General features: G+C 49.6%; 1 protein-coding gene across 7 annotated transcripts in view; it reads left to right on the forward strand.

Moving 5' to 3' along the window:
• Positions 1-21,735, forward strand: part of dock4a (dedicator of cytokinesis 4a) — a 79,505-nt gene that overhangs the window by 47,786 nt on the left and 9,984 nt on the right. For 4 of the 7 annotated variants that reach the window (XM_029247145.1, XM_029247150.1, XM_029247148.1 and 1 more), the window contains exons 16-40: positions 747-853; positions 2,559-2,712; positions 4,127-4,224; positions 4,616-4,699; positions 4,817-4,917; positions 6,476-6,557; positions 6,703-6,873; positions 8,894-9,086; positions 10,760-10,887; positions 11,077-11,217; positions 11,355-11,453; positions 12,059-12,153; positions 12,627-12,702; positions 12,941-13,041; positions 13,147-13,205; positions 13,304-13,452; positions 13,663-13,748; positions 15,610-15,636; positions 15,747-15,842; positions 15,935-15,995; positions 16,446-16,539; positions 16,629-16,777; positions 19,720-19,806; positions 19,894-19,998; positions 20,962-21,103. In XM_029247145.1, the coding sequence (XP_029102978.1) occupies positions 747-853; positions 2,559-2,712; positions 4,127-4,224; positions 4,616-4,699; positions 4,817-4,917; positions 6,476-6,557; positions 6,703-6,873; positions 8,894-9,086; positions 10,760-10,887; positions 11,077-11,217; positions 11,355-11,453; positions 12,059-12,153; positions 12,627-12,702; positions 12,941-13,041; positions 13,147-13,205; positions 13,304-13,452; positions 13,663-13,748; positions 15,610-15,636; positions 15,747-15,842; positions 15,935-15,995; positions 16,446-16,539; positions 16,629-16,777; positions 19,720-19,806; positions 19,894-19,998; positions 20,962-21,103 (2,685 nt within the window). The remainder of the gene's footprint in view (positions 1-746; positions 854-2,558; positions 2,713-4,126; positions 4,225-4,615; positions 4,700-4,816; positions 4,918-6,475; positions 6,558-6,702; positions 6,874-8,893; positions 9,087-10,759; positions 10,888-11,076; positions 11,218-11,354; positions 11,454-12,058; positions 12,154-12,626; positions 12,703-12,940; positions 13,042-13,146; positions 13,206-13,303; positions 13,453-13,662; positions 13,749-15,609; positions 15,637-15,746; positions 15,843-15,934; positions 15,996-16,445; positions 16,540-16,628; positions 16,778-19,719; positions 19,807-19,893; positions 19,999-20,961; positions 21,104-21,735) is intronic. The other 3 variants (XM_029247147.1, XM_029247149.1, XM_029247146.1) reach the window with 2 other exon arrangements.

Here is a 21,735-nt window from a genome sequence, read left to right on the forward strand (position 1 = left end):
CCACAAAGTACCAAAACTTTGTTGCTGACCATGTGTAGTATTTCTCAAATGCATAATTCCAGCAGGATGTGCCATGGCATATAAAGCACACATCTCAGGATGGTTCTACAAAGTCGGCAGTGCCTTTACTGCAGTGACCTGCACAGTTCTCACTTTTCAAGCCAGAAGGGCTCCTTTGGGTTGAGGTGGAACATGATGTTAGCAGAATGGCTGTGCTGCCAAGAAATCTGAAAAAACTGCATGAGGCTGTCAAGCCAGCATGGATCAGAACCATGGGGAATATCCTTTTTAGTGAATTCATGCTGTTCAGGAGGCAAAATAGGGTCCATCTGGTGCTAGCTTAGGTGTACCTTATAAAGTGGCCGGAGTGTACATACATACAGTACTATTCGAAAATCTGAAACTTGCTGGAAGCTTTTTTATTATTTTAAATTTATATGAAGCATTCAGTCACGTTTCAGCAAAGTGTCGTCCCAGCTCTTCTGCAGCAGTTCGCAGAGATGTGGGGCTCTAGTGTGTTGTTTTGCTTTCGCTCTTCCGTCCAGTTCGTTCCATCCAAGTAATTGCCCAGTTTGACCATATGTACTCAAAATTTTGACTAGTATTATGCATTACAATGCTGTTATGTGTTCGATGTTGTACAGCAAGATGGTTTTTTGGACAGGGAGCTAGGCAGTGCATGTGTATTTTCGGAAGTATGTGGTGAAGAGCGTACTCATACCGCGTGACTTACATCTTCTTCCCAGCAAAAGACAAAGGTGAGAAGAAGCTGTTTGGTTTCTCCTTCGTCCCCCTCATGCAGGAAGATGGGCGGACGCTGCCGGATGGAACTCACGAGCTCATTGTCCACAAAGTAAGCACTGCTGGGCACTCGCAAGCCTGCCAATCAAAGCGAGGCTCACCTGTCACATGATATGCAAATGACCTTAAGTACGAGACGTGATAAAAGCTCTTGGTGAAAACCGGCTCTGTGAGGGTGTTTCTTTTGAAGGACCCTCTTTGGTTTGGTTGGAGCTGCAATTAATGGTCCCATTTATTCAGGTGAGGGGATTTCGTTCAATCACAGCTTTTCACTCAGCGCTGACACTTCAGCTGCTCTTGGAGGAAAAAAATGTTTTAGACCACGTGATCCCGGTCAGCTAGGGACAAGCGCAATTCACCCAATGGCCAGAAAGGTATTTTTTGTAGCAGTCTGTTCCAAGAATAGGTTTGGGAAGACTGCTTTCAAACAAAGAACTAATAGACAAACCATTAGGGTTTATGCCTGTACTTACCTAGGGATCGTTTAAAATAATGATCATAAATTCTAAGTGCCTAATTAGTGTGTCTTGGAATATGTGCAGAAGAGTAAACCCCAACCACACTGACACGGGTGGCGGCACCGTACTCCGTAAACAAGTCCTCAGCTGGCAACAACCCAGTGGCATTCAGTGAATCCAGGCTTTAGTAGCGGTAAAAGCAAAGTAAAATCTGCCCTGGTAATTCATCTCCTGTCGGCTCTGTCGCTTGGCTCATTTCATCATCTGTGGAGCGGGAAGCAAAATAAAGTAGTTTATAGCATTACATTTACTGCTGGGAAAATACTTCACAGGTTTTGAAAGTTAATACGTTATTAACGTTGCTGTCGGTCGTCCACATGCTTGGTGGACAAGCCCAGCACCGGTGTTTGTTTTCCTGTAAATCTCGGCACACTCAGGACTGTCTCCAAACCCTTAATGTCCTGTGAGGGGCGGATGCATCATCTTTTTTTTCTCATTTTTTTTTTTTAAATATTTTTTTTAAAAAAAGCAGATTTAAAGGGATCCACTGAGGAATTAGTGCTTTACAGCACAACAACATTTTAAATTATGTTTGAAGTTCCCAGACATGTATTAAGTGTTTCCTTCTGGGTTTTTGCCTGCTTAAACCTCGAGACTGTTCCTAAGAGGCAGTGACGGTTCAGCAACTTGACATGATGAACATTTTCTTTTAACTCTTGTCAGAATGAATAAAGCGAAAGCAAATGTATGTGTATTTTTCCGGAAGCCGGAAAACATCCGTTTTATGATGATGGGGACCAAAAAAAAAGAAATGACTGAAATTGAAATGACCTGATTGTGCACTTTGATAACGGGGTTGGTTTGCAGAAGGGAAACACTTGTATACCTTGGCGCAAAGGATGTTTTCGCAGGAGCGCTCTGATGTTCCCTCTTAGAATTTCTCACCGCGAGGGGGAAAAAAAAAATGTTTATGGATCCGTTTGGCTCTCCAGCCTCTATTAGACATTTGGAAAACTTTTCATTTTGTGTCCGTTTTGGACAGGGTGAACTTTGTTGGGACTTTTCAAGGACACTTGAAGCCCTGTAGTGTTCAGATGGCTCGCAGAAAGGGTGGGGGTGGGTGAGCGCTTATGCGCCGCAGCTGTTCTCATAAATAATTGTTTGCCGAAATTCTCGGCCTGATGTTGTTTGCCTTCCGCAAGCCGTGCTCGCGTGTAGACGGAGGAAACGTCCGTGATGGAACCGGGACTTGTTGAAGATGCAATAACCTTGCTGTCTCCACCCCCCCCCACCCCCCAGTGCGAGGAGAACACCAGCCTCCAGGACTGCGCTCGGTACCTCAAGCTACCTTTCTCCAAGGGGAACCTTCCTGGGAACAACCAAGCGGCGAAAGGCAGCAAGGAGTCCTTCTGGATCACGTCTTTTCTCTGCTCCACCAAGCTCACGCAGAACGGTACGGTCCCGTCGCGAAGGCCGAAACGCCACGCCTTCCGCTCGGCGTCGCCCCAACGCTGGTTTTCACCGCGACCCCACCGCCACCACATATATGCGAGAAGTAGGTCTCTGTGAAACGAGACCGCAGCCCATGAATGCAGATAGAAACGGTTTGTTTGTTCTGGCCACTGGGAGGGACGTGTTGCTGAGGTACAATTTCAGCCTCGTTCTGTCGATTTCTACATTAGAGAGCAGACTTTGTAGGCAGGAAATACTAACAAATGAGTCCCATCCTGCTGTGTCATGATCACAGAGCTTATTTTTCCTCATCGTGTGCACGCAGGAAGTCGGGATAGAGGCTCTACGGCAGATCGAAGTATCCTCTCGTCGCAAGCGCGGACCTAAATTAATAAACGCGCTGAAGATGAAGAGTGCGGAGGGTTTCAGCTGTTATCACAGTGGCGTCGCTGGGGGGTGCGGGGGGTGCGGAGCGCACCGGGTGACACCAAAATGAGCGTCTATAAAATGTCGTGCAGTGTTTCGGCAGAAATGTATCATTTTTTATAAAAATATCCCTGTAGTTCGATATAAGGACAAAAACATTGTTTGTAATAAAGCCCAGTTTACATGTATCAATAAACCTACAAGGATGAAAATCTGCGCTCGTTGACTTTTTGAACCTTCCAATACGCTCCGCTCACAGCTCTCATTATTACCCAATTACAATTACAATTACAATTACAATTACAGTGACGCTTCCGGTCACGTGGTTTCGTCTCCACGCGCTACGATCACGCGCTCTCGTTTCCGTCGCTGCTGCTGTTTTAATAAATTATAGTCGCACATTTTGTCACATTTTCCGGTGTTTTAGCTACAATATTGTGGTAATTAGTATTTGTGAACCTATATCAATAACGTTAAAATAAACAAAATTTTGATGTACTTCTTAAATGTTTTTACTTCCAGTTCTATTGTTTTCTTACCAAATTTTCACTTTAACCACACGAAACTAAATGTAAATACATTGTGCATACGATATTGTAATTTAAAGGTGTAATTTTAGTTTTGCTATTTGTTTATGTCACTCCTACTGCCGTTACATTCAGTGATATAGGGGAATTACGATTTACGAGTAACGTTAGTACAAAAAACATTACTAAGGTACGGGAGGAGGTCCATGGGGGGGGGGGGGTGACACCATGAGTTACCACACTGAATGACACCAACCCTAGTGTTGCCACTGCGTTATCATTCCATCTTGGCAGATAACTCTCGTCATCTTACGCGTCGAAGATAACAGGATCGTTTTTCCGATCCGAAGATGTGATGCTGAGCGCCGAGATGTAGCTCCTCGCGCACAAAAGCGGGTTTTCCTTTCCGGAACCCGGGCTCAAGGCCTGTGGTGTCAGGGCTGACTCTGACCTTCTCTGTAGGGGACATGCTGGACCTGCTCAAATGGAGAGCCCACCCGGAGAAGATCAGCGACAGCCTCTCCAAGCTGAAGGAGATCGACGGCTCGGAAATAGTCAAGGTATCGTACGTAGGGTCCGCAGAAGCGAACATCTGGCATCGAAGGGCGGCTGGTAGCGCAGTGGTTACAGCTGCAGAGGAGTTGGGTTCAGATCCCACCTATTGCTGTAGTATTCTTGAGCAAAGTACTCATTCTAAATTGCTCAGCTGTTTAAGTGGGTAAATCACAGTAACAGCGTAACTGTGATGCTTGTCATGTGGGCATTATGTGAGGTAGCCGAGTGCTTGCAGGCGAGTGAGGAGATGTTCCATTTTCGGATTTTTCCCATCGATATTTGAAAGAACATCGAGGCCGTGAACTTCAAGGCTTCACAGCTACTTTATGGCGCGGCGCTTCTTACCTCTCCGTACCTCGAAGGGGGTTCTTTCTCACGCCTGTTTGCTTTCTGCAGTTCCTGCAGGACACGCTGGACACCCTCTTTGGCATTTTAGATGAAAGTTCACAGCGATACGGCTTGAAGGTTTTTGACTGCCTGGTAAGCAAGTTTTCTTTCTTTTTTTTTTTTTTTTTTTGGCTGCTTCCCATTCCGACACGCTGTCACGCCTGTCCGTCCGGGGCCCCAAGCGGATCAGCTCTCACTCCTCTCTTTCAGGTCCACATTATAAATTTGCTGCAGGACAGCAAATTCCAGCATTTCAAGCCGGTCATGGACACCTACATCGAGAGTCACTTTGCGGGAGCTCTTTCCTACAGGTGAGTCTCACACACAGACACACACAGACACACACCTGGTGGCTGGCAGCATGGTGGTTAGAGTTTCTGTCTTTAAACCCAGAGGTTGCAAGTTCAAATTCCACCGCCATCTGCAGAACTCTTAAGCAACATATTTACCCTACACCATCCCAGTAAAATAAGGTATCTTAGGTCCTGCTCTTTGGTGGGTCTGGGGTTCGAGTCCCGCTTGGGGTGCCTTGCGACGGACTGGCGTCCCGTCCTCGGTGCGTCCCCTCCCCCTCCGGCCTTATGCCCTGCGTGCCGGGTTAGGCTCCGGTTCACCGTGCCCTGTATGGGACGAGCGGTTCGGACGGAAGGTAGCTTAACGTGGTCAGTTGCTTCGGAGGAAAGCATCAACTGAATGTGTGAGCATCCGCTAACGTGTGTGTGGGCACTGCAATATCAGTATTCATAAAGCACAGTCCCTGGATGGTTATGTAACACTGGCTTCTGTCATGTCACGCAGTTATTTAGTTATTTTCCTTTTGCCAAATCAGTGCCATGTTACTTCACTCTCCCAGGAATCGGCATTTATGCCGGGTGGGGGCTGAATTCATCAGCTGTGAGCGGAGCCATCAGTTGAGAAGGAGAGCGTGGTGATGATGTCGATGATGGATCTGTGACAGGCCCGCCCTCCAGCCCACGCCACAGATTTAGACACGGGCGCAGTGTGCGCCATACCCTCTGTGCCACTCTGCGCTCCTTCTGCTTCCGAAGGGAAACGATGCTCTTCTGCTGCAGCGTTTCGGCACGGAGACGCATTGCATCACACGCAGGGTGGATCTCGCAGGGTTGGTTTAAGCCTGGTTTTCTCCCCACCCTCTCACCTCTCTTTGGAGTGTGGGAGGAAACCAGAGCACCCAGAGGAAACCCGTGGAGGCACGGGGAGAACATGCAAACTCCACACAGACTGAGTGGGAATCGAACCCACGTCCTCTCGCGCCACCAACTCGCTGTGCCGCCGTGCCGCCCCTTTTAATAAGTGCCGTTTGCTGTTGCCCTATTACTATTTTCCTATTACTAATTTAGCAAATGCTTCTTCCTGGAGGTGCGGAGTGTTAGGATGAGATGGTCACAAGGCCGTGGAGAGGCGATTGCAGGGGGCGTTCGCTCGAGTTAGTCCGCGCTGTCGGCTGAACGCGGAAGCAGCGCGTGGAGAGCGGCCGTGCGCTCGGGACGTGTCAGGGCGTCTGGGCGGTTTCATTTCCCATCAGCGGCTCTATTTTGGGAAGCGACGCTGCCAAGGAAAATGTGTCAGTGCTGGACTCGTGCCGGAACAAGTGAGTTTCTGGCCACGATCGATTTTTAGTCAGCGTTCGCTCTCGAGGTGGAGAAGAACTCGGGCGAATCCTTCGTTGTGGGATGTTTTCTGTGGACGGAACCTCGAGAGCAACGTTTGATGGTTGTGTTTTGTAGCGTTGATGTAACTTTGTACAGAAAGCCTCAAACTCGCATGTAGGAACACACACACACACACACACACACACACACACACACACACACACACACACTTCTTACCACTCTGCTTTAACCCTAGAGACCTTATCAAGGTACTCAAGTGGTATGTGGACCGCATCGTCGATGCTGAGCACCAGGACCACATCCAGCAGGTCCTCAAGGTGAGCGTGCCGGCTCTGCCGCTGCCCAACACCCCTCCTGCTCACGGTTTCCGTGACATGTTTCCGGAAACCTAAAATGGGGATGCAAGTTTTTCATCCCTCCGCACCTGCGACGGACCTGATGTCTCTCGTCCCTCCCGTCCAGGCCTCCGAGTACATCTTCAAGTACATCATCCAGTCGCGACGTCTGTACGCCCTGGCCACCGGGGGGCAGAACGAGGACGAGTTCCGCTGCTGCGTACGCGAGCTCTTCATGTCGCTGCGCTTCTTCCTGTCCCAGGAGAGCCGAGTGGGCAGCCCCATCGCCCAGACGCAGGTGAGAAAGGCCTGTTCTCAGTCTTTACGTTTATTTATTTAGCACTTTTCTCCCCAGTGACTTCCAGTGTACTCTATATAGTGTTATGAGCCCACACACCTTATTCACCGCGGTGACTTACACCGCTAGATACACTACTGACGCTGGGTCACTCATCCATACATCAGTGGAACACACACTCTCTCTCTCTCTCTCTCTCATTCACACAACATTGGTGAACCTGAGCAGCATGTCTTTGGAGTGTGGGAGGAAACCAGAGCACCCAAGGACATACACTGCTAGATACACTACTTACACTGGGTCACTCATCTACACATCAGTGGAACACACACACACTCTCGCTCTGTCAGTCACACACTATGGGTGAACCTGAGCAGCATGTCTTTGGAGTGTGGGAGGAAACCAGAGCACCCAGAGGACGCCCACACAGACACGGGGAGGACATGCAAACTCTACACACACTGAGAGGGGATCGAACCCACATCCTCCCACACCACCCAGGCGCTGTGAGACAGCAGCGCTACTCTCCGTGCCACCCTTTCTTCACACTGCTGCGATTCTCCATTTGCGTGTCCGTATTTATACACATGGGTTACACTTTTACAGGTTTGGCCGGTTTTATACAGCTGGAGCTCCAGCAGTTCAGCTTCACCCTCATGCTCGCGGTCAAGAACGCTTAAAGCGGTAGCCTTTCGGTCTCAGGGTCTGTTGTGGTACCACGTCGCCCCCTACTGTTCCGGTCCTACTCGCTCTGGTTTTCTGTCCTTGCTACTCGGCTGGGAGGACAAGGTCCCAGCAGGTACCTTCGTGGTTTGGAGACGCATCCATCGCTTGCTCGGTGGCACCCGGGATTGTTCTTGCAAGGAGATTTCTGCCTCCACCTCAACTCGGGGCCTCGAGGAGGAGACGGGTCAGATGCGGTGATCCCGCTGAGCTCGGACCGCCATCTGCAGGGAAGCAAACTCGCGACGGCCGCGCTCGGGATTCAACCGGGTCTCGTTTCCGCACGCGATTCTTCTGGGCCTGGGAAGCCCTGGAGACACTGGTGTTGCGGGAGTGAATCGGGGTACTTTGTCTGAACGGTGCAACAGGAGATGAGCGGTGCTCGAGGTCCCTGTGAACAATCCGTGTTAGGTGCGTGCGTGCGTGCGTGCGTGCGTGCGTGCGCGCATCTCATCTGCGTCCGTCTGGTTCTGCTGGTGCCGAGGGGCTCGCTCCCAGACTCTCTCCACCCCCTGCCCCCCTCCCGGATCCCGCCAACGGGGCAGCGCCGTCTCTCAGGGCTCCTGCGCGTCTCCCTACATCGTGTAAAACCGGCAGCTTGTTCTCCTTCCTTCGTAGCTGCCATTTATACTTCGTCCCGACTCGGAGACTCGAACCCCCAGAGCCGCCTGCGTTTGATGTGGAGCTTTCGGAATCGTGGGTTTAACGCCCGCGTTTCCCCCAGCGTCCGTCAACCCGACACGAGGCAGCTGGAATAAGGCAACGTGTTTGTTGCAGCCTTCCTTTTATGGGCTTCTTCCGCGTCTTCGTTAATTCCCCGGCCTCCTCGCCGCCGGGACTCGTGCGCCCCGGGCGGATTACCCAGCCTGCCCCTCTTCGCTGTGCAGGTACAGGTGTTTCCCACATACTGCGGCGCCATTTACTGCTTGCGGAGTTATGGCGCGGAGATGGTTCCTTATGATGATCATCGCAACACAAATGTGCACTGAGGCTCGTGGACCTGGCTCTGTCCCTCTTCTCATTTCTCTCGTGTCCCTGCCAATGTCTTTTTTTTTCTCCTCGTCGCTCGCTCCATGAGGCAGGGCGGCTCGCCAAGTGCCGTTGTTCTTTTTCTCTCGATTATGCTGGAACGATCGAGCTCAAGTACATCGAGAGCTTGAGCGTGCGTGCGTGCGTGCGTGCGTTGGGTCATCGACAGTTATCTGTTCGTTCTGGCCGTCTCTGCACGCGTGTGTGGGGATGGGGGGGGAGGGGGCGTGGTCTCGGTAACCGGAGGTGTGTCGGTGTGGTCCCGCAGGTGGTCTTCCTCAGGACGTTCCCGTCCGTGTACAGCGAGCTGCTGAAGATCTTCGCCGTGCGGGAGGTGGCGAGCTTCGTGCGCGAGACCCTGGGCAGCTTGTCGGCGGCCGCGCGGGCCGACTGCCCCTTGGAGCCCGTCAAGCTGCAGTGCATCGCCAGGACCGTGGAGAGCCCGTTGTACACCAACCCAGGTGCGCTGCCGTCACGAGGCGGCGGCTTGCGATGACTGCGCTGCGCATGCACTGCGCACACGCGCTGCAGCCCCCTTTCATAGTGATTGTCAGCATCATTACATGACATCTCCTGTGGACTGTGCATCATATCTTGCAGCACCAGTGAACCGCAGGCCAGAGTAAAAAAAAAAAAAAAAAAAGAAAAAAAATATATATTTTGTGTATATACTGTATTTATATAAATTCTATATATACAAAATGTGATCTTTTATCATGATTTTAAAAAAAAATTCTTATTGTGTATATATAAGAATTTTAAAATTTAATTTATTAAAAATATTTATTATTTAACTAAATAATTTAATTTATTTGTAAAAAAAATTATTTGTGAAATGTGTTCTTATATTATTATTATTTATTACTTTTATTATTTTAAATGTATTCATTTAGTTTATTGCATTAATTTTTAATTTTTGTATATAATTTAAAAAAAAACATGATCAAAGATCACATTTTTGGGGATAGAAATAATATGTAATAAAACAGTTTCTACTGGCGAATGACAGTATTTCAAATGCGTTCTAAAAATGTAACAGTATGTAGGTCTGTAAATCCAAAGCAAAAATGCGTTCTTATGAAATATTTAGAGTCGTGATTATTCTAAAGGGGCAAAATTAGTATTTATTCACAGCGCTTAATGATGTGTTCCCAACACGTAATCGTTTTCCAGCTCGGTCGGCTCGTGTCCTGCGCTCCAGGTGGCCCTCCGTGATTTTTCCACAATGACGCTTCGTAAAAGTCACCTCTTATACCGTGCTTTTTGGAGTTCGCGTGTAGCAGCCGCAGGAAAACTGATCGAATGAACTCGATCCAGGTACCGGCGACAGGAGAGCCATTGTTTAGAACCGCGTTGCTAAGGACCAAATGCGGCATCGTTTTTTTTTTTTTTTTGGCTCCATTTGCATTTCTGGCACTTTGCTAATTTTGCATTCTGTATGTAATTAATATTAACATGACTGATGGCCTGAATTTTAATTATGGTATTTTTTCCTTTTGTGTCTTTCCTCATTAATTTCTTCGCCCGCCGCAGCGAGACAGATGTTTAGTGAGGTGTAATTCGCCTCGGGCACGTGTGTTATTTCTGGCCCTGATTCATCTGTACGATGGGAAGTCTGCAGTGGAGCAAAAGAGAAAAAGGACAAAATACAGAAATTTTCTTTATTTATTTATTTATTTAAACATTTGGAGGACCATATTTGTTTTTTTGCACAGTTTGGCAACCCCGTTATGTGTTTCCCTCACCTTGATGGCAGAGAAGCGGCTGTTGAACTTTATTGCCACAATGTGATTATCAGTGTTGTTATTAATTAAGTATAATTAAGCAATAATTTTCGCACCTCCCCAATGTGCCTGGAAAGAATCCCAAGTGTTCTGTGTTTATAGACAGCTGGTTGTGTACTGGTTGGACCTGCTGCCTTCGAACCTGAAGGTTAGAGGTTCGAATCCCACCTCCCGCTGTAGTTCCGTTGAGCGCAGGTACCACGGTACTTACCCTGGTTTCCCTTGATCGCACCTGGGATGTACAACAAATGACTTCCGTCCTCAGTGCTGTTCTCAGTTGGGTGTTGCAAGCTGCTGTGCCACAGCTGTGCATCCGTGTAACGTGACGTCCCCGTCCCGCTGTGACCCAGAGTCGCGATGTATCCTGCTCCCAGTGGTGCTGCATCTCCTCCAGGCCCACCTACAGGAGCAGAGGGACCTGGTCATGTGCTCCCGCATCCTTTCCAGCATGTTCTCCCTCATCAAGAAGGAGGAGGTGGTGAGTTGGTCTGCCCCATGACCAGAGTATGTGGGTGGGTGGGTGGTCGGGTCCCCAGCCCCTAGTACAGCTGGTATTTATTATTCAAATCCTGTTTGGCCTTTTGTGTGAAGAATGAGGGATAAAACCGTGACAGATGAAACATCTGAAAACTGTATGTACTCTCTGTGTGTGTGTGTCTGTACCCAGGGGTCCCCGGTGAGCGAGGAGGTGGACGTGATTGTGAGGAGTCTGCTGGGGGTGCTCTTGCGGACCATCCTAGAGATCACCAACCGCCCGCAGCCCACGGGGAACGGAAACGCCCCGCGACTGCAGTTCCAGGACGTCACGGTAAGGGTGTCGTCGTCCCCCCCCCCCACCCTTGGGGGCCTGTTTTTTTTTTTCTTGTGTTCTCTGTCTGAGGAACACGGTCGTGGTGGGTATTGTTTAACACGAACGCTAAGGGTCTGGTGTTTTCGTTGCTCTAGGGGGAGTTTGTGGCCTGTCTGCTGGCTCTCCTTCGACAGATGACTGAGAAGCACTATCAGCAGCTCCTGGACAGTCTGTCCAACAAGGAGGACTTGAGGGTAAGAAGTATTCATGGGGGGGGGGCAGCGAACCACGAATCCCCCACTCATGACTGCTGCCCAGTTTCATTTGCATATCAACACTGAAATGGAGAGCATGGACTTCTGGGTGGTTTGGGCTGGAGCACCAGGTTGCCAATGGCAACCACACCATATCATTGGCCAGCTGGTGATGTAGTGGTTAGAACTGCTGCCTTGGGACTTGAAAGTCGGGGGTTCGAGTCTCACCTCTGGCTGTAGTACCCTTGAGCAAGGTACTTACCCTGAATTGCTCCGGTAAATGTTACCCAGCTGTATAAACGGGTGAGTAATTGTTGGTACCTTAACGTTGTAAGTTGCGTTTAAATAAGTAAATGTCCAGCCTCGTCGTAGAGGAGGTAAGTGGCCTCCATCTGTCTGAAGCGTCATTATTCCGGCTCTGTTGACGCTCGCTCGGCCATGGATAACGGGATTGGCTGGTTGGGCGTGGAACCCAACGGAGGGACTCGAAATCTCACTGACCGCTCGTCATTAATGTGACAGATGCACAAACGTACGCGAATACGGCTTAAAGGTTTCGAAAACACCCTCTCTTCATCGTGTCTTTTCTCCGTTTCCCTCTGAAGGACTTCCTTCTGCAGATCTTCACCGTCTTTCGAATTCTTATCCGACCTGAAATGTTCCCCAAGGACTGGACAGTCATGCGGTTGGTCACCAACAAGTACGTTCCCTGGCTTTTCTTATTAAAATCTTTGTAAGGGGTTTCTTGCAATCGCTAGTCGATCGGCACCTGGAGACCGAGAATAGACCGGGTTTGGACCCGATGCACACCGCTGCCAAGTCAGCTGCGCTCTTCTCAGACCACATTTTGTCTATGTAAATTTGGGTACTGGCCAATCGCAGATGTCAAGAGAGCTGAAAACAAGTCCCGACCAACTTAATCACCCCCCGCCCCAAGCCGTCCACCGTTTGTGTTAAACCGCCCGCTTTTGTTCTTCTGTAGCAGAACTCCTGGTCTTAATCAGCTCTCGCAAACCCCTAATCTCCAGGATTATCGTCTAAGAAGTGGTCTTTGTGGCTCTAGGATTTTCATACGGTCATTTAACAACTGGAACGCGTTAAAAATTGAGGGTAATTCTTTTGTTCTTAGGAGGAAAAAAACGGTCACGTTATAACTTGTCGCCTTTTCTTCAGCGTCATCATCACCACGGTCCTATACCTGTCGGACGCCCTGAGGAAGAACTTCCTGAACGAGAAGTTCGATTACAAGGTGAGAGAAGGTGACCGCACCTGCGGCCGAGCGCTGACTTCGAGAACCGGACCGTGACGGACGATGATCGTAAACGTGTTTCAGCCCCACGTTGGCAGCATCGATGATCGGCTCTTTTGGGGTTGCCCCAACGAGTGGTTAAGGGTTACGCTCCAAGTCTTGAGGGATGAGGTCTTATTACGGCTTGAAGATGATCGCCTGAAGGTGGTGATCACAGATGTTCTCCTCTGTCTCTTAGGTGTGGGACTCCTACTTCTACCTCTCTGTGATCTTCATCAACCAGCCCTGCTTGCAGCTGGAGATGTTCTCTCCCTCCAAGAGGAAGAAGATTCTGGAGAAGTGGGTGGTCTCCGTGCACGGAGATGACTAACGCGAATCCAACTCCAAGTTCTCGTTTTACTTAACGGTTTTCAACGATGCCGTTTCACTCTTTTTGTCGTGAAGGTACGGAGACATGAGAGTGATGATGGGCTGCGAGATCTTCAGCATGTGGCAGAATTTAGGTGAGAAAAGGCGGTGGGTCGGACGCCTTAGACAAGTCAAGGGGGTGGCTAACGGGAGCCCTGGCTGAGACGTAACAAGGTGGCGTCAATCCTCCCAGGAGAGCACAAGCTCAACTTCATCCCAGCCATGATCGGCCCCTTCCTGGAGGTGACCCTCGTTCCCCAACCGGACCTCCGCAACGTCATGATCCCCATCTTCCACGACATGATGGACTGGGAGCACAGGAGAAGCGGCAACTTCAAACAGGTGAGGGGACCTTTCGCCTGCTCTGAGCGTAACCCCCCCGGAGAAGGGGCTGAGGTGTTGCACCGTGGAATACCGTGGTCTGCCAACAGCTCCGGTCTCGACTCCAGGCCCTCTGGTTTTTGATTCCAGTGACTGTGCTGTACACTTGTGTGTGTGCGTGTGTGTGTGTGCGTGCGTGCGCTGACCAGCGATCGGCGCCCATCTCTCCAGGTGGAGGCGAAACTCATCGACAAACTGGACAGCCTGATGTCCGAGGGCAAGGGGGACGAGACGTACAGAGAGCTCTTCAACAGCATGTGAGTCACCGTGGCCTTTACCGCGCTCCACACGGCGTGTCCCTTCACTGCCTGGTATATGTGCCTCTTCCACACGGTACCTACAGTACATATTTACATACGAGGTATATATTTCGAGGATTAATGATATCGTGCGCAAGTCAAAAGTTTGAGCGCGCCTGCTCTACGTCTGTTGACTCATGGCTGCCGAGTTCCATTGAGGCGAACGGGTGGCTGCCTTCCGAGATTTAAATACAACTTTTTCAAGTATTTATACAAACATATTTGATGCAAAACAGTGTCGGTTATCGAAGAAGAATTTTTCAGAACGCGTAGCTGTCTTTCGATCGGTGCCTCGTGTACAAGGTGTATGTTCCTGCTCTATGCTGTGTACGTTCCTGCGCTACGCGGTACATTTACCTGCTGCATGTGGTATGTATCTGTTTTCTGTGTGGTTTGTATTCCTGCTATACGGGGTACATATACCTGCTTTTTGTGTATGCGCTCTAAAAAGTCTCAAACGCTCCAGAAATACACCATCTGTATGTGAACACGCATGCATACACGCGCTGCGCTCCTTGAAGGTGCATTACCCCCTTGTGTCCCTTCGTTTTACCACGAAATGGTTATTGAATGAGAATCAGTGTTTCTCATGTGACGTAACAGGTGTGTAAAGACCAATTCCATGTTTCTTTAGAGGAAATCGTGTGTGTGGTAGAAACACACAAGTAGTGCAGGTGTGAAAATAAGTGAACCCTAAGTTGAACTGGTTAAACCAGGTAGGTGAGTAGAATCAAGGGTGTAAATCATAGTCATTTACGAATTTTTTAAGATTGTTTTAGGATTTAAGATTTAGATTTTCTAAGATTATTTTAATATTCTAAAGAAGAATAATGACCATCCCTGTAGGATTCACATACTTTCAAGTAGCACTGTGCGTGTGTGTGTGTGTGTGTGTGTGTGTGTGTGTGTGTGTGTGTGTGTGTGTGTGCGCGTGCGCATATACCTTCTCTGCATGGTCAAAGTATTGTTGCTCAGTGTATTTTATATTTCTGCTCTATGTGGTATACACACCTGCCCTTTAGGGAATATATTTGGCACTGTATCAGACACATATAGCAGCTCGATGTGGTCTATGTGTGTGCAGGGGGTCGCCGCTCACAGCCGTCCTCGCGTGACCCTCTGAGTCTTTGGGTTTCGATGTGTTGCTGGTGTGTGTGGTGTGTGTAATGCTCTATGTGGCACCTTGGGCTCACTCACCTAGCGGTTGGCCGAAGGGGGCTAGTGGCTTATGAGGTTGGCAGTGTGTGTGTGTGTGTGTGTGCGCACGTGGAATGTCCGTGTGCATGTGTGTCCGTATCTTTCTCCTCACTTCTTTCACTGTGCTGCTGGAGCCAGATATGATTCAACACAGGGGCTTCGGGGGGGGCAGGGATTGAACGGCCCTTCATGACTGGTTGGACACACATTCCTAAGTGATGGAAGCTGGAGCGCGCGCGCACACACACACACACACACACACACACACACACACTGCGCATCAGCTTTCAGCCGCTGTACTTGAGGAGTTGTGCCGAGAAGCTGCTTCAGCGCTGCTTCAATGTTCACCATTACACCCCCCCCCGCCCCCCGATGTCAAACCCTGATCGCTTGGGTCTCGACCCGGATGCTGTTCTCCATCACCACGCTCCTCATACATAGGCTCCTATATCTGTGTATCACGCTGCGTCCCCGTCCCCCCGAAAGATCACTCGGCTGTCTGTCCTCTGAGCTCCTCTTGCCCCTCCTCTAACACGGTACTAACACGGTACTAACGTGTGCGAGTGTGTGTCGATATTAACATATTAAAATGAATCTGTTCCACCAATGCTTCCTGGAGTAGAATACCCCTATTTGGGCCGTACCCTAGGTAAGACACCTCCCTGCTTCTTCTCTCACGTCCTCTTGCATGTGTGGGGAGGTGTGGGGCGCTGTTTGGGCCCTCCACCCAACCCACCCACCCATCCAATAATGTTGCAGCTTGCTGAAGAAAATCGAGCGGGAGACGTGGAGGGAGAGCGGCGTGTCCCTCATCGCCACCGTCACACGCCTCATGGAGCGGCTGCTGGACTACAGGTGACCCGCCGTGTCATGACCCCCCCCCCCCCCACGGTGCGCCACACCCCACACAGGTCCATTTCACCCCCCGACGCCTTTCTCCCACACAGGGACTGCATGAAGGCCGTGGAGGTGGACGGCAAGAAGATCGGCTGCACCGTCAGCCTCCTGGTTGGTCCCTCCGACGGCACCGCACTTTACCGTCGCCTTACTGTCACTTTACCGCGCTCGGCGTGTCGCGGCGATCCCGCGATCCCTTGCTCTTTCCGTTGGAGAAGGGCCGTTGGATACGGTTATTTTGACCTTTCGTCGGTCGCGTTTGCTTTGATGACCGTTTCGGGCCACGCGTTGGTGGGTGGAAGCGTTTAAATTTGCACAGCATGGTTGTTATGGATTTAGACTCTTGATTTTTAACAATTTTTTTTTTTTATTTATTCGTTTGTTTATTTAAGAGCAGTAATTACCTCCTCAGTCACGTACTTGTGATTCGGACTCATGCTAAGAGAGCGGGCCCTGTGCCGAGAGTGTTCCGCACCTCTAGTGGTTCTTCGTTCTGCTGCGGAGAGCATTGTGAGCACCAGTGACCGCCCCCCCAACCCCAACCCCCCTGATTTTTTCCAGAACTTCTACAAAACGGAGCTCAACAAGGAGGAGATGTACATCCGCTACATCCACAAGCTGTACGACCTCCACCTGAAAGCCCAGAACTACACAGGTGAACTGTCGCTGATGGGAGTGGAATAGGGGTGCCGGTGTGGGCCGCCAGTCATGGGCGGTGTGTGTGTCTGTGTGCGATCAACGCAGAGGCTGCCTACACGCTGCTGCTGTACGACGAGCTGCTGGAGTGGTCGGACCGGCCGCTTCGCGAGTTCCTCAACTACCCCATGCAGACGGAATGGCAGCGTAAGGAGTACCTGCACCTCACCATCGTGCAGAACTTTGACCGCGGCAAGGTGGGTCACTGCCTGGGTCTCCAGTTCTGGGCGGCTCGTCGGTTTCCGGGATTGATCTAGCGTTCCGTGCGGTAGAGCCGCGGTCGCTTGGCCGTCGTGCACCGCGTGGTCCTTGGAAGCGAGAGCACGGAGGTCCGTTCAGCAGGACCCCCCCCGACCCCATGTAATTGTAGCCGTTTTAAAGGCGCCGTGTGAATTCCCGCGTTCGCGCCGTCCGCCGCCAGCCTGGTCGCAGAGGGCCACCGTGACAGATTACTAGGGTACGAATGGTCCCGGGGATGAGTAATGTACCTGCGTGTGCGGTGGGGGCGCCCTGTGGTTCCCTGCGGAAAACGCGCGATTAAAGGCGATCGTGCGGGAAGCAGCGGGCTGGGAAATCCTGCATTTCATTAGCAGAATGGCAAGGGGCGCTGTGAGCCCTGTGTGTGTGTGTGTGTGTGTGTGTGTGTGTGTGTGTGTGTGTGTGTGTGTGTCTTCACATGTGACTGTCTGCTACTGCCCCCTAGTGTACGGTGGTAGTACTACACTGGTGTGTCCCCCACAAAATCGTGATCGAGCGCATTGATCCCCCAAGAAGCAGCGATTCGGGTTACGAGAAGCGCCACTTAACGCCCTGCTTGCTCTTCATATTTACGAGGAGCCAGTTTTGAGTTTGGTGCCACAGCCGAGCAGCGTGGGACATTTACAGCCATTCTTTGAGCGGATGCTCTGAGTCTGAAAACTTTGCCCGGTGACAGACAGCGCTGGATGGATACGCTGAACTGAAGTCCCTGCGGTCATCTAGACATTTCTGTAGTAGAGCAGTGTAACACACACACACACACACACACACACACACACACACAGGCTTACTTCAGGCAATTTAGAGCCGCCAGTAACACATCATCGTTTTTACTCTGGGAGGAAACAGTGGTGTCACTAGGGTTGGTGTCACCCAGTGCCGTAACTCATGGTGTCACTACCCCCCCCCATGGACCTCATCCCGTACCTTAGTAATGTTTTTTGTACTAACGTTACTCGTGAATCGTAATTCCCCTATATCACTGAATGTAACGGCAGTAGGAGTAACATAAACAACTTGCAAAATTACAATTACACCTTTAAATTACAATATCATATGCACAATGTATTTACATTTAGTTTCGTGTGGTTAAAGTGAAAATTTGGTAAGAAAACAATAGAACTGGAAGTAAAAACATTTAAGAAGTACATCAAAATTTTGTTTATTTTAACGTTATTGATATAGGTTCACAAATACTAATTACCACAATATTGTAGCTAAAACACCGGAAAATGTGACAAAATGTGCGACTATAATTTATTAAAACAGCAGCAGCGACGGAAACGAGAGCGCGTGATCGTAGCGCGTGGAGACGAAACCACGTGACCGGAAGCGTCACTGTAATTGTAATTGTAATTGTAATTGGGTAATAATGAGAGCTGTGAGCGGAGCACATTGGAAGGTTCAAAAAGTCAACGAGCGCAGATTTTTATCCTTGTAGGTTTATTGATACATGTAAACTGGGCTTTATTACGAACAATGTTTTTGTCCTTATATCGAACTACAGGGATATTTTTCTAAAAAATTATACATTTCTGCCGAAACACTGCACAACATTTTATAGACACTCATTTTGGTGTCACCCGGTGCGGCCTGCACCCCCCGCACCCCCCCTGGTGCCGCCACTGGGTGGAAACTGGGTCTCCCGGAGAAAACCCACACAAACCCGAGGAGAAGGTGCGGAGTCCACACACACTGAGCTGGGACTGAACCCGTATCCAGTCACAGTGAGACGACCGCAGTACCTGTACCCGCTGCACCACTGTGCCGCCCGGACCAGAGACTAGACCCGCAGCGCGGTTGTTTTTGCAGTTATAGTTTGGTTTGTGCCCGTTACTTAATGTCATCTGCTATAATGTCGATAATGAGACACCCCCCCCCCCCCCCCCAACAGGCTGTCCAAACATAAACTTATTCAATGCTTATAAAGTAATTTTCATTGTTTTCATAGATTTTTTTTTTTTTGTCTTTACTCTTTGTTTTTTCTTTTTTTTTTTTTTTTTTTTAAAACTAAAGATTGAATAAGTACATAAGCATTGAGTATAATATGCATATATGCATATTTGGTTTGTATTAAGTGTATTAATCACAATTATTCCTCTTTTTTATTAGTATTAGTGTAATTATTAGTATTAACTGTATAATAGGTGCTACAGAGCTGAACAAGCCCAGGTGGACAGACATACAGTGTTATATTACTACCGTGGGGCAGCTGGTAGCACAGCGAATGAATCTTTTCCCTTTGGACCCAAAGGTCATAGGTTTGATCCCTGTAGTTTGAGTAAGGTACTTACCCTAAATTGCTCCAGTAAAGTTACCCAGGTGTATGAATGGGTGAATAACTGTACAGTAGCTTAACGTTATAAGTCACCGGGACAGCTGGTTAGAGCCACTGCCTTCGAACCCAAAGGTCGTATGTTCGATTCCCACCTCCCGCTGTAGTACTCCTGAGCAAAGTATTTACACTGAATTGCTCCAGTAAAATTACCCAGCTGTATCAATGGGTAAATAACAGTGAGTACTTTAACAGCGTAAGTCACTGGAGAAAAGTATCTGATAAATGAAAATACAAAGAGTCATTAATAAAGGGAAACTCACTTGTTATGATTTCTCACATGAATTGCTGATGTAATTTTAGTCATTTTAGTGGGATTTTGTAGTTTTTTTTTTTTTTTTTTTTTTAAACGTGAGTGCGTGTCGTTTTTGGGGCTCGGGAACGCATCAGGAATGTAATTATAATAATAATTGTAATTATAATGTTTAAAGTTATGGCGGTTGACCTCGCGAAGGGTTTTTCAGGAGCGCATGACTTGTGTGCTAAGAGTGTCTCCTTCTGCAGTTTGACACTTTTCCTGATCTTTTCGCATCCTGTCATTTTCAGTGCTGGGAAAACGGCATAATCCTGTGCAGAGAGCTGGCCGACCAGTACGAGGCCTATTACGACTACAGGAACCTGAGTAAAATGCGGGTGAGCTTTACCCCGGAATCGAACGAAACGGCGGAATCTGTCGTCGAGTGCGAAGTAAGTGCGGCACTAACGGCGAGGCTCTTGCAGATGATGGAGGCCTCGTTGTACGACAAAATTATGGACCAGCAGCGACTGGAACCAGAGTTCTTCAGGGTGGGCTTCTATGGCAAGAAGTTCCCCTTCTTTCTTCGGGTAAGTGGGCGGTGCTCCGATGCCTTCCCCTGGGCCCTTTACCGTGTTTCACGTGCGTTTCGTGGGAATCGGCAGCACCGCGGAGGCTCTTCGAGTTCAGCGTTAAGTTTAAATTTAGGGTTATAGTGGGGTTCAGCGGTACGAGATTTTTAAGGTCATTCTTAGATGTATATTTAAGAAATATATTTACAAGGCATTTGGCAGCAAATGCTCTTCTTTCAGATTTACATTTATTTATTTAGCAGATGCTTTTCTCCAAAGCAGCTTCCAATGAACTCTGTACCGTGTTATCAGCCCACACACCTTATTCACCGCGGTCACTTACACTGCTAGATACACTGCTTACACTGGGTCACTCATCCATACATCAGTGGAACACACTCTCTCTGTCACTCACGCACTATGGGGAACCTGAACAGCATGTCTTTGGAGTGTGGGAGGAAACCAGAGCACCTGGAGGAAACCCACGCAGACACGGGGAGAAGATGCAAACTCCACACAGACTGAGCAAGGATCGAACCCACGTCCTCTCATACCACCCTGGCGCTGTGAGACAGCAGCGTTTACTACTACTACTAATAATAATAATAGTAATAAATTATTATTTTATTCGTTTCCCTCTCAAGCGGAGCGTGTGCCGAGTCGGTAGCACAACTGGGAACGGCGGTTCAGCTGTCCACCAGGTGGCAGTCACAGCAAGCGCTCGACCGTTGAAAGACACCAGTGAATGGATCCCTGCACAAAAAAAAGCGATGATATCTGTGGCTGGACTTATTTTGAGCAGCAGGCGATGGACGCGGCTGGCAGGGAGGCCACTTGGAGCGGGGGGGCTGAGGTTGGGGTCTGCTGGTGGGCGCTGAGGTTGGGGCCGTGAAGGCGGGGACGCGCCGAGGTCCCGGGCGGGAGAGGCAGCGAGCCTGAGCCGCCCGCTGAAGCCTGGATCTCTCCTTTCCTTGCGTGCAGAACAAGGAGTTTGTGTGCCGGGGTCACGACTACGAGCGGCTCGAGGCGTTCCAACAGCGCATGCTCAACGAGTTCCCCCACGCCATCGCCATGCAGCACGTGAACCTGCCCGACGACACCATCACCCAGGCCGAGGCCCAGTGTATCCTGCGGTTGAACACACTGATGCTGCGGCGCGGAGCTCGAGCCTTTGCGTGAATTAATTTAGCGAGTGATTCACTCTCGAGAGTGTTAGTAATCATTAATATTCTCCCATTTGCGTAGCAGAGCAATGCCTCCCTCCCCAGATACACACACACACACACACACACACACACACACACACGACAGACAATTTCAAGACATCGGTCCTCTTGAAACATGGGTCGTTGGACTGCGAGAGGAAACCAGAGCACCCAGGAAGCCAACCCGGGCGAACGCGGAAGTTCGGAGCGTGCAGCCACCTCCGAACACACAGCCTGGGTACGGAGAGGCGCCTGAGTCACCGAGGCAGCCGACACACGAGCGCTCGTCGGATTACGAGTGTGTGTGTGTGTTTGTGCAGGTGCGACTGTGCGCCCGCCAGCGCGCTACACAGAAAGCAGCGAGTTCTTTAATGTTTTCCGGATAAAAGGGACTTTAAATGCCAAATCATATTTTGAGACGAGGTGTCCTCTCTGATACGGTAATCGTACTTTGATGCCGTGTCCCGACGGCGAGGGCCGTGTCCTGGGGCACAGACACGGGAGCAGGTAAATCGATACCGGTTTAAATTACCCTGCACATTCCATGATG

This window comes from Scleropages formosus, chromosome 21, assembly GCF_900964775.1.
Source record: "Scleropages formosus chromosome 21, fSclFor1.1, whole genome shotgun sequence".
Lineage (NCBI taxonomy): Eukaryota > Metazoa > Chordata > Actinopteri > Osteoglossiformes > Osteoglossidae > Scleropages > Scleropages formosus.